Raw genomic sequence first — 13,019 nt, forward strand, 5'->3', positions numbered from 1 at the left:
CTCTGACAAACAAAGGGAATATTACAAAATTTGCAATATCGACTAAATTGAATAAAACAGTATTGATGGGTCAACCCTCTCACAGGACAATGATAGTGAGTTCAACTTGGTGTGACATTGGAAATTATAAACTGATAAGGTGATGGCAAATATGAGACGCTGTCAAAAGGTAGTATAGGTCCAAGGGCGAAACGTGGATTGGTACCCACGATGGAGCATAAAACCTGGAAACCCCTGTTGAACCACACCAATAGCTCTACTACTAAATCCTATCTCCACCTACACGGGGTGATCGTTGAAAGTTTTTTCTTAATGGAAAACTGCAGGAGAAGGATGAAGGCGAGTCTCCCGTGCCTAAAAACAGTACAAATTGTACCAACTGGTCCTCCAGGTTGGAGGTTGGGTAGGGCTGAAAACCCTTCACGGAAAACAAACCATTACAAAGCCACAAAAAGAGCCTCGGAGTGGATTGACTATTAAACGACGAACACGGCAACGACAACGGAATAACAATTTGCGCATTTTCGCATGGAACGTGTGCTCCCTATACAGAGATGGAGTTGCCAAGCAGCTAGTCGATGCCCTGTCCCAATATAAGGTTGGTTTCCTGGAGAAGAGCCACTGCAACGTATATTATAGTGGCCATCCAGTAAACCATGTGCTCGGAGTTGATTTTTCAGTCAGCCAAAAAATGAAACCTGCTGTTGTCGGTTTTGAAAATATAAGGGAAAGGCTATGCACTCTGCGTTTGCAATTCAAATTTAGAAATATATGCCTTAAAAACGTTCACGCCCCTACAGAGGAGACTGAAGAGCCGGACAAGGATATCATCTGCGAGGTAGTTGAGCGGATCCTCGAAGCCTGTGCCGAGTATGATATTAAAATCGTACTTGGAGATTCCAACAGTCAAGTAGGGACGGAGTCCGTATTCACGCAATATGTCGGCTCCCATAGCTTACATAAAGATACCAATGATAACGAACTGCGGATTATTCAGTTAGCAGTATCGCACAAAATGGTTGTTGAAAGTACCTGGTTTACGCAGAAAGCGATCCACAAACATACGAGGGCCTCTCCAGACGGGACCACTTTCAACCAAATTGACCACGTTCTGATTGAACGCCGCCACCTCTCAGCCTTGATGAATGTCAGAACATATAGGGGAGCCAATATAGACTTGGATCACTATCTCGTTGGCATAGTAATCCGGACTCGAACTACAACACCACCCAGAATCGCCTCTGACAATCAGGTGAGAGTGAATAGTGAAATCATCCATAACACAGCCCTCCGTAACACCTTTAAGGGGAAATGGATATCGCAATAACCGCAACTAACAGATGTCCTGGAGATGAAGCATGAATTAATGATCTTCACAACCACCTGAGAAACGTTATCATCGATGTGTCTACAAATATACTTGGCCCCAGGAACAAGAAAAGTTGGAACGGCTGGTTTGACGATGAATATAAGCTAGCAACGGGACGGAAGAATGCTGCATACCGAGTAAAGTTGCATTCTCAAAGAACGCGGGCACGCGCAGAGATCTAGCAAGCGGAGAAGCGACTTCACAGACGGAAGAAGGACACCTTGGAGAACCAACATGTCTGTGGACTCGAAAAGTACAGGGAGCAATAACACCAGGCGCGCAAGTTTTACCAACAAGTCAGCAGGATGAAGCCTTACATACCTCGATACTCATCCTGCCGAGAAAATGAGGGGAATCTGATTTCCGACAGAATGAGCATATTGGAGCGATGGGTTGAGTATTTTGATGAACTGCTCAACAACTAAAATATCGGCGAGTTGGAGGTCCCGCCAACTGAAGATGACGGACAAATATTGCCACCACAAACCATAGAAGAAACAGTCTGTACAATCCACTGGCGTAGAATTACAGCCGAATTGGTTGAATATGGAGGTGACCAACTACATCAAATGGTTCATCAACTGATACTCAAGGTGTGGGGATAGCGAATCAATGCCTATCGACTCGCAACGAGGCATTATCTGCCCCATACGTAAAAAGGTAGATATCAAGCAGTGCAACAATTACAGAGGTATCACGTTGCTGAGTACCATCTATAAGATATTCTCCACTATCTTGCTAGTTCGGATAGCCCCATACGCCCAGAACATCATTGGCCTATACGAAAGAGGTTTCACTCCAGACAAATCAGCAACAGAACAGATTTTCTCTCTGCGGCAAGCGATAAAAAAACTGTTTGAATATGGACATCAGTTGCAACATCTTTTCATCGACTTTAAGGCCGCCTATGATAGCATAGCCAGGGTAAAACTGTCCACGGTCATGAGAGAATTCGGTACCCGGACGAAATTGTGTTTGTTGTTTTCCACTATGAGGGGTGTCACTATTTTGAGTAGCTCGCTGAACAAAGCTGCGTCCATTCGAAGATAGTTTTTGTAGTCCGCAGCTGACGTTATTTTGAGCTCAGTGACCAGGCGGTCATGACTGAATTCGCTACCCTTCTGGAGCCAACCCTTCACCCACACTCTTTGCTTTCTTTTTCTTTTAACTTTCGTTTCTCAGTCACTAGGCCAAGAATAATGGCGGCACAGCAATCGTCCTTGCCCGACATGCTCATCGAACGACACCACAAAATGATATGATGTCTGCGCAACAGGTTGCTACGTGTATGTACTAGGGTTTGTACAAACAGGCGTTTATAGAAATACCGAGTTTGCGCAAAATGCCAGCACATGTAAGGGGGGGCTTAAGAGATTTAAAACACCAACATTTGCGCAACGCATCAAACGCGCCCATACATTAACAAATTAATGCGCAAGAGCCTGCGTTGCCCAATTTGTTTAATAGTGTATGGGTCCTATTAGATAAGGGAATCCCCGTTTTATACGCTATGAATTGTATCTTATTACGCGTTTTCAAATTTGTATAATACTTATACAGAAATGCACAGCATCTTTCGAACTTCTTTGCATTTAGAGGAATTATCTAACTACTTCGTAGGCTGAGGAGATGAGAACTATCTCGGTAAAATTTAATTCTGCATCTTTGAAACAAAGCCACCTGGACCAATTAAATGGACCAATGAAAAAATAAAAATAAAATATACATGTTCGGAAAAGAAGTAGAAGGAGTTGTTTAGGTTTTGTTTCCTTTTTTGGCAAGAACATAACGTTCAGTCTGTTGAATACAATGCAAAACAAATCAACAACAAGTCGGGAACCCGGAAGCTGGACGCTTCAGGTATGAAAAGCTTTGTGGGTTTCTTTTATAAAGACATTTGAGTGTGAATTTGTCCCATTAGTACGTAACACCTAATATACACATATATTATGTGAGAATATTCACTTTCGAGTGATATTGACATTCAAGATCTTGAAATTCCAAAGAAGTGACAAATTTGACCTATTATAACTTTGTTAGTAATAGTGCGATTTCCACTAAACCTAATAGGATCAAACTCTATAGTATAGCCTACATTGCTGCAATTTCGAGGTTCTAGGATAAATTTAAGGGGGATTCTGCAGCAAATTACTGAAAATTATAGTAATATACTATTATTAACTTTATTTGAAGGGATATCGGTATGGAAGGTATTTCCGAGCCTAGCCACCATATTGTGGCAGCCTTCTTATTTTTTTCAGATTTTTTTCGGTTAGACAGTTTCTAAGAATGGCCCCGTTAAATAAATGATCACTTTTGACCCCCGAACTCTCCGCCTTTCCAACAAATGTCAAAACTAAGACTAGATTTGGAAAGTACTAACCGAGACCTTTCATTTGATACCCCACATGACTATATTTGGTGAAAAAAAAATTTGCACCTCTCTTTTGCATGTATGGGGACCTCTCCGTAAATTCAACGTAAAATGATGTAACTCAGTGTATGCGTAAGCGTTTACAGTTCCTACCTTTTCACCAAATTTGGTGTCAATCGCTATAACCGTCTCCGAGAAAAATGCGTGAGACGGACAGACAGACAGACGCAAGCAGCCATCTCTAGAAGTAAAATTGACTACTTCAAGAGGTTATGCAAGGGAGCGGACTCCGACCCATGGAGAGATGCATACAAGGCAGTCATGGCATCAATAAAGCGTGAACACTCACCGCCGATCTCCAACCCAGATTTGCTGTGGGATATCATTATCCCACAAATTTCAACTGAATCGAATTTACCCACTGTCCAGATAGATTCCGATGAAATTTTCGAGGTAACCACTTAAGACGTCCTGGAGGCCGCGAAGAAGATTACCAATAATAAAACTGCAGGTTTAGATGGCATTCCGAATAAGGCACTAACAGTGGCCGTCAAAACAGTTTCAAGGTGATTCGCGGTAGCATTTACGACGTGCTTCAAAGATGGGGTTTTCCCGGAAAAGTGGAGGAAACAGAAGTTTGTGCTAATCCCGAAGTCAAATAAACCGTTGGGGTCCTTCGTCTTATAGGCCTATATGCCTGCTAAACGGCATCGGCAAACTCTTCAAAAGGGTCGTCTTCAATAGGCTTGCACCAATCACAGAAAAAGAAGGTGGTCTCTCAGACAGGCAATTCGGATTGCGAAAGGCAAGATCTACTGTCAATGCGATCAGCGCGATGACGGAAATTGCGGAAAAAGCAATGGAGGCCAATAAATCTTGCGCGGTAGTTACTCTCGACGTGAAGAATGCCTTCAACACGGCAAAATAGAGCAAAATAATTGCGGCTTTAGCCAAATTGGGCGTTTCTAAATACCTGGTGCACATAGTCATGGAATTTTTCCGGGAGAGAATATTGTGTTACGATTCGGACGATGGACCTAAGACATATAAAACAACCTGCGGGGTTCCACAAGAATAAGTCCTCGGTCCTCTTTTGTGGATAATAAGGTATGACGGAATTTTAAAGTTGCAACTGCCCAAAGGAGTGACAATCATTGGGTTCGCAGACGACATCGGAGCGACTATCGGGTCACAAGATATTGACGAGATCGGGGTACTCACAAACGAGGCAATTTTCGAAGCCAGGTCTTGGCTAGAGGAAGCTGGTCTGACGCTCGCAGAGCATAAAACCGAAGTAGTTTTGATCATCTAGCAAAATAAGCAAACGTCGACAAAGGTTAGGATTGGTGAACACATCATACAGTGGCAGCCAACGCTTAAATACCTAGAAGTCATGGTTGACCAAAGACTGAAATCCAAGTCGCATTTTGAAAATTCAGCAAACAAAGCTTCCGGGGTGGCTACATTGTTGGCAAGAATGTTACCAAATATAGGTGGACCTAGGCAAATACGTCGGCTCCTTATCTCGAGAGTTGTCAGCCCCATCTTGCTTTATGCAGCTCCAGTCTGGGCACCGTCTTTGAAGTTGGAAGCAAATAGAAGGAAAATCGCAATTCCATACCGATTGAGTGCATTGCGAACGTCGTGCGCTTACCGTACAACATCAGACGAAGCAGTGTGTGTGATAGCAAGCATGGTCTCCATCGACATCTTGGCGAATGAGGGTCGGCGCCTCTATAACCCATCATATGCAATCGGTGAGATGGTACTGTGCATACTTTTATCGCTTCGGACGTGACGACATGCTTGATGATTCCGGAGAATGCGGAACCTGTTGTTTTTAGCTGCCCACGTTTCGCTGCACACAGAGCGGAGGCGGAAATTGACGCCTGGACACGGTTAAAACCCGACCACATGCTAACTTTTGAAACATCTTGGAGGGCGGTGGAAAAATTAGTGAAGGCGATCCACAATCTGCTGAAGAAAGAGCAGCTTCGGAGGAAAGTTACGAATAACGACACAGGACGCAATTCCTAACTGATCCTGCCCCGCAACGTAATACCGAAATGGCAGTCCCTTGGGGTAAGCGAAGGAGAAGGAGGTGATTTTATTGAGTAAAAGTCTCACATAACCGTATGGCAGGAGCCAGCGATAGCTTTTGTACCTTTCCACCTTCCAATGCATAAAAAAAGATAGACGGACACAAAACTTTAAACTAGTTAATGCTCCATATGAAGGTTTTTAGCTTCATATGGAGCCTTCACTGGCCAGTGATATCGATTCGACCAAACGTTTGACGAAGTCAGCTAGATTTTTTCCCTATTATTCAAGAAGACATGGAACGACTACTGACTGTACGTTAGATCCTTGTAAAAAAACACAAGCAACTCCTTTTACCACTTTTCGTATTCCCCTTAAAATGAGAAATCCAGAGTTAAGCTGATTTTTTATGAAACACTCATCGAATTCAGGGATTCTCTCTTCGAATAGTGGAAAGCGATTAGTTTTCCTTGATTAATTAAATGATAATTAAACACATGGGTTTCAACGAACTCCATGGCCCATTTGAAGACCATCAACTGACATCTCACACGACCAGTTTGATAGTTACGGACATTTGACCCTTTTATCTGAGTTAGTTTACTAAATATGCTATAAAATGTACTAAAGGACTTAGATTACCATCCAGCTACCAGAATATTTGAAATTCGAATATTTTGCTTGTCCACTGTTTTGCTTTATCGCTTCAGAAAATAGTCGCAATTGATATTGAAATTACTTACGAGATTAGGGTTGATGTCATGCTTAGTGGGTTTGCGTTTTCTTAGACTGGCCTCTTTTGTTCTCTTCTCTTCTTGCATTTGAGCCTCTGCCGCCACCTGCTGAGGTGGGGGTGAGGTTCCTTCCTGGACATTTTGCGCGGTAACTTGCTTCTCCGAAATAACCTGTTCCAAATCTTTTACCCGATGCGCCACGGCTCGTAGTGTATTCTGTAAACTATGCAGATCGTCACTGAGTTTATCTAATTTCTCTTCGATGGGGTCAATTGAGCCAGAATCACTCGATAAACTTTCGGCTTCGCGTATGTTATAAACTAAGGACCTTCGCGAACGCCGGTCAGAAAAGGAACCGAAAATGGACTTTTTCTTGGACATCGTTTCATTGCTATTCGTAGTTTTCGTTGGCATTCTGCACGCGATTCCGGTTTCAACTAAAAGAGATTTCCTTTTGCATAGCAGAGAGCTTAGCGCACCTAATAACGCAAGGTGGAATGAAGTTATCAATTGATAAGATAACAATGCGATATGTATGTTCTGAGATATTGAATTCAATTTTCCTTACGCGCATTACAGAATCATTTAATTACTAAGATACAATAAAAATGTGTCAGTATTTCGTAGACAATGTTATTAGAGTGTCAACTACAATAGGAACTACATTTCCAATGTTTACGGCGATCTATCCCTTCCTGATCATAAAGCATATCAGCAATCTAGAAATAGTTAAGCTTGTGGGTGTTCCTTGGATAATTATAGTATGTCTAATCCATTTCCTTATCACCTTCAAGTTTATTGATCAAATCAAGGCCGCGTTTCATAGAAATCCTCTGAAGGTTTTCGGCCAATGCTAACATCATCGTAATTTGATGGTTTAATTTTGATAGTACTTTTCCTGAATTGACAGTGGCTAGAGAACATTTAGCCGCCTTTTGAATGGGAATATTGTTTCTGTCACTCAATCTTATTCTAGCGTGTAGTACGACAATCCAATGCGACAATCTTTGACGCGAAAAAAGACCTACTATGACCAGTTGAAGACATCAAAACAATTTTTAGATGAAACCTAAGCATCCAAATAAAAACCATTTCAATATTTTTTCATATAATTTTCATAATGATCAAAGCCATGCCAGCCCTACATCACCAAGGCACCAAACTAAATAATCAACGCCTTCAAGCATTTAAATCTGGCTGCTTCAAGAAATTAATAGACCACTCACGACTGATGAAAAGACTGCTCCCTCAAGGAGTGTAAATTATCTACCGTTATCTAGCGTATAAGAAAATAAGGAACTTCCCAAAAGGATCACATTGATACCGCTTCGGGTAGATAGAAGTTCCTAAAAGGTACTTTTTACACACCGAGCTTCGGATTCATATGTTTGGCATATAGGGATTTCTTATCCCTCTAAGCAATCTTCCTCCCCGGTTCTTACTCCCTTTCACAATATGCCATAATTCATCCGACCAAACCTAACCCCGACCTAGCGTACATCTTCCGCTATACCGTATACATATTACGTTTCAGCATTAAATAAACTCAGTAGCCAAGAATGCATCCAAATATGTGACTAATACTTATTGCGGCTTGTTAGACCCTGAGGCAATCAAATCGTCTTCCTATAATACCCATTGCCTCGCCATTATTTTCGGCGAATACCATGTGATTTCATTTCTAACCTCCCACATTTGTGGGAGAGCTGTCTTATAAAAAATCTTTGGAGCTTCTTCGGAACCACGTCTCTGAGAATGATCGGGTGTTGGGGATATTTTCTCGAAAATTAAGAAAAGAAACCTAGAGCTAAACAAAAATCAAGCCTTAACATAAGGTGTCACCCTCATGCGGTAGTGAGTGATCACAAAAGTTAAGATGTGATAACGTATAAATACCTCTAAGTACTAGACGCATCCCTTCCTCCATACTGCACTTTCAAATTAAGTCCGTTAAAAAATTAGGCAAAAGCAGTGCTGAATTAATGCAAGCGAAATAAACCAAATTACGCTATTCACGGTCTTACCAAAGCTGGAAAATCGTTGAACTACGACTCAAGTCTACTTACAACTTTTTAATCCAATTCTCAACAGGCGAGCCAAAGCAGTATCCCACTGCCAGTTGGCAACTTTTTTCGGATAAAAAAAGCTTTTGAGCAAATTTCTTCTTCATTGGCGTCTGTCCCGTTCAGCAGAGGGGTCGACTCGGCCTGTTCCGGGTGATGTCGACATGCTGACAGATCAGTATCCAACATATCTGACTACCTTTATTTCGATCGCCCTTTTGATCCTTTCCGCGTCTTAGATACTCAGACCTATCTTAGCTACTAGAAAATTTTTGTCAAAACGAGCTACATGACCATACCACCGAAGATTCTCCCTTGCAATTTTTTCATAATGGGTACAACCACATATCGATCGCGGGTGTCCTCGTTTCAGGCAGGCGCATACCATAATATGGTATTATACTACCACCACCGATGAAGTGCTTTTCCCACTCTCGATTGGCGTTGAGGCTCTGAAATATTATAATTAGGCGTGAAATAATAATAATAATAGTTGGCGCAACAATCCAATCGGATCAGGGCCTTGAAGTGTGTTAGAGCACTTCATTCCAGACCGTAACGGTGCAGTACATGACAGCCTGTAGGAGGCAATGTGATCAGCATTAAGCTCGCCCGAGATTATTACTCTAATTTGACTCAAGTACTTATTCACAGCTGAGTCGACTGGCATTCGATGTCAAATCACGATACAAATACCACTGCCACCAGTGAGATTTGAGCCGCGATCTTCCGTACGACATTTTTGTATTTTAACCACTCAGCAATCCATTAGGCATGAAAAACAATCTTAATACAAATGCCCTTCAGCACCCCCCCCCCCCCACGAATTTCCGAGAAGCTCGCACTTGTTGCCCCTCATTAATTTTTGGCCTATCCACTGCCACTTCCGTCTTTCTGACCACAGTGCATACGAGTATCAGGCCTGTGCGCCGACCAAATTATTCATTAGAGATAGTGTTGTTGCGTCGGCCAACATTCAGTTCGGTGCCGCCATTGGCAAAAACCATACTTCCTAGATATACAAATTGATCGACACCTTCATTGTTCTGCCTCTTAATGCAGATAGGGAGAGTGCGACGACCCGGCAGACAGAGAACTTCGGTTTTGTTGGTGTTTATTTTCAGTCTAACTCTTTCTAACTCAGTCTCTCTCTTTCCAAATCCAGAGCCATTTAGCTAAGGTCCATGACCCGGTGAAAGAGCAAAAAGATGTCAGCGTAGTCGAAATGTTTGCGGAAAGATATCATCATGCATTGAATTCCTCCAAGTCCTCTGGATAAGACAGCATGAAGAACATCACCGATAACAAGATGAAATAATATCGGTGACAAGGAGCAATCCTGGTGGACTCCGCTTTGCACCTCAAAATCCTCCGAGATTTTACCTCTGTGCAGCACGTGACGTTTTGCGCCATCATATGTCACTCTGACAATAGCTATTACTTTCTCTGGAGTGCCCCTTCTGCGTTCAGCACTTCAGATAAACTCCCTGTTCACGCAATCAAAGGCAAGATTCGAAGCAGGAAGCAACCTCCTCTCTGTCGATCAAGCTTTCGAGATGTGCTTTGATGCGTTCTAGGATTCTTTTAGCTATTATCTTTGCGACGGCAGTGAGCATGTAGATATCCATCCAATTGTCACACTCAAAACGGATCGCCTTTTTGAGATCTTGACGATCATCTCCTTCTTCCATTCTCTGCATTCTCTCCTGCAGTAACTGCAAGTGCAGCGATAAATAACTCTGTAGGGAGACCATCAAGCTCAGCGGCTTTACTCCGTTTGAGTGCATTGATGAAGAAAATGATTTCCCTTCTGTTGTCCGTGACTAGGCATTTCATCCACAAGAGGAGGAACCTCACCGGATGTGAGACTGTTAGGAACCCTGGTGAAGTGTTCTTTCCATTTCTTCAGTTATTTATCATCGGTGATGGGAAGTCGACTATTGACATCCTTCACAGGGCTATCGAATGATTTGCGACCACATGCAAGCTCTGCGATCTGCGGCATCTTCCGTTTTGCTGACCAACCCAATATCAAATTCACTCTTGTCACGGCATACACTATGCTGAACTTCTCGAGATTTCGCTCGTCATCGGAGTTTAAACGATTCACGTTCGCATCACACGCAGCGGTCAGTAGCAACTCCTTGTGTTCATCGATCCGTTTCCACAATTCTGCAGTCAGCTGAAACTTATGTGGCCGACGATTTGTGTAGCACCCGAGAAAAGAGCATCTTTGATGTCGACATAATGCTCATCGATATTCTCAGGCGGGTTACTCAATATATCTGCCATTTGATCAGCATGATAGCTTTCCCTCTGTCGAGTGACAGCTCGGTCATACAAGTGGTCGACGTTGAACTTAGGGGGTCACAGCTCCCTAACCGTGCAAGAAGTAGCAGACCCAACACGTAAGCGAGTATCAGACGGTGATCTCTTTCGTGGCCGATGTCAGCGACTTTCCTGTTACACACATCTAGGAGACAACTCCTAAATCTACTCTGGTTGCTCGTACAGCATCGGTCAGTCGAAACCCAACTGACCTTATGACAGGCTCTGTGCTCTAACAATGTGCTTCAAATAACGAGGCGGTGGAGGTGGCAGAAATCCACGAACCTCACACAATTACAGCTACGGTCGCCAATACCTTGTTTCCCCATCATACCTCCAAGCTAGGCGTTGTCAGATCCTCCTTAGGAAGCTTCCCCTGAATCTCGTTTAATTGCTCATTGAAAACATTCTTCTCCACTACATTGGAAGTCTTCGTTGATGCTTTGCATTGGACAATTCTGATGCTCCTTAACGTGGACCGAAATCTAGCAGTTAGAAGTCTGATAGAAACCGGCTCCCAGGTCAAGAGAGCGAACCTTGTGGTAGCCGTCAAAAGCAACCCAAAACCGGATTCGCGTCTGCTTCTACTTGGCTTTCCAGAGTACAAAAGGATACTGCCGCAAGATGGAGAGGTGTACTTTCTAGAGTCCCGCCATCTTACTCGGGTTAGGCTCAAAATGTCCAGTTTATATCGCTCAAGTTAGAGAAAGCAAGGATTCTGAGGTGCCTCACTACCGTAGTCGAGGAGCGCGCGCACATTCCAGAAATCAATCATAGTCTGTTTTCGATAGTCAAAGATCGTTTCCGTGAGGTCAGTCCCTATCTGAGGGGTTGTTGACATTTAGTTGCCTCTTACAATAAGCACGGAAGACTATGAATGTATTCTTAAGCCCCAGCTCACAGGGTATCAGGGCGATCCTATCTACTTAAAAGATAAAGGAGCTCTGGTGTTGGTGGCCGAGAGTAGGTTATTGGGAGAATCCGTCGAGAATCCCCTGCAACATCGAGCACGTATAAAGAACAGTGTACTTCTGCATGGTTTGAACCAGACTGTGTGAGAGTCCCAGGACATCAAGCGAAGTCGTGGGGGATTTAGGCACTATACCTGTAGCTGATGATATTATGGGAGTTACAAATACTTTCTCGAGACGTCAAATTTCTTTGATTTCCTGAGTCAGTGGCTCATAGTTCACCTTCTTCTGTACGTATTTCCCTTCAATATAGCTATTAAGGGGGATAGCAGCATCAATAATATACGCGGAGCGATCCGTCTTATCAACTAACAGCACGTCTCGAACACTGAATCACAGATTCTGCACTGGTCGTTCTCCACGCGCTCTTTTATTATGAGCTTTTTATAAGCCAGGGGAACGACCATGCCGTTCTAAATGGCACACAGAAATCTATCCGTCTCAGCAAAGAGCTCCCAGCACAGCACCTGTTCGACAAATGGCTGCAAAGACAATTCACGTGTTTACCGTGCATTGCCTTCGGAATCTATTCATCGATAAACTCTTGGTCTAACTTTACCCCACTCAGAGGATTGAAAGATTGATCCTTTAAGTTAGGTGAAGTCAGCTCGCAATCAGCCTTACAAACAGTTACACACACTCGTCTGCTTTTTGTTGTAGAAATAAGCGCGTAGCGAGTCGACTTAGCGATAATGTTGTACCGCTAGCTCAAATTGGTCTCTGGTTGTTTGTCCTACAACTACCGAGTCGATAATGAGTTGCTCTTTGCAACCCCTTGACTCAACTCGGCAGCCCTTCTGCTCCTCGGACAGAATGTTGTTGGTCTCCAGGTGCGCATTGACCCTTCCACTAATAATGGACGTTATGAATTTGTAGAGGGTTGGTAAACAAGTTATCGGTCTTGTGTCTACGGGGTCCTGCGCCGTGTCCTTCTCAGGGATAACGTAGGTAAACCCCGCAGTGAGGAAGGATGGAAATTCCTCCGGCCGACCTGATTTATGCTGTGTGCGAACCGACCATGTATACTGGTAAACTTTTTGTACCAGAAGTTCTGCACCCGAACCAGACCTGGGCCCCTCCAGTTCTTCGAGCTGTTTATAGCTCGTCGAACTTCCTCTTCGGTAACATCCGAAAAATTGT

At 43.3% G+C, this 13,019-nt stretch overlaps 1 protein-coding gene across 1 annotated transcript in view; it reads right to left on the bottom strand.

Annotated features, from left to right (window-relative positions):
* The window catches only part of LOC119653663 (rho GTPase-activating protein 6-like), a 17,141-nt gene extending 10,171 nt beyond the window's left edge, over positions 1-6,970 (bottom strand). The window contains exon 1 of the mRNA XM_038058494.1: positions 6,527-6,970. Coding sequence (XP_037914422.1) covers positions 6,527-6,931 — 405 coding nt within the window. The 5' untranslated portion in view covers positions 6,932-6,970. The remainder of the gene's footprint in view (positions 1-6,526) is intronic.
* Positions 6,971-13,019: the final 6,049 nt, after the last annotated feature.

This window comes from Hermetia illucens, chromosome 4 (genome assembly GCF_905115235.1).
Source record: "Hermetia illucens chromosome 4, iHerIll2.2.curated.20191125, whole genome shotgun sequence".
Lineage (NCBI taxonomy): Eukaryota > Metazoa > Arthropoda > Insecta > Diptera > Stratiomyidae > Hermetia > Hermetia illucens.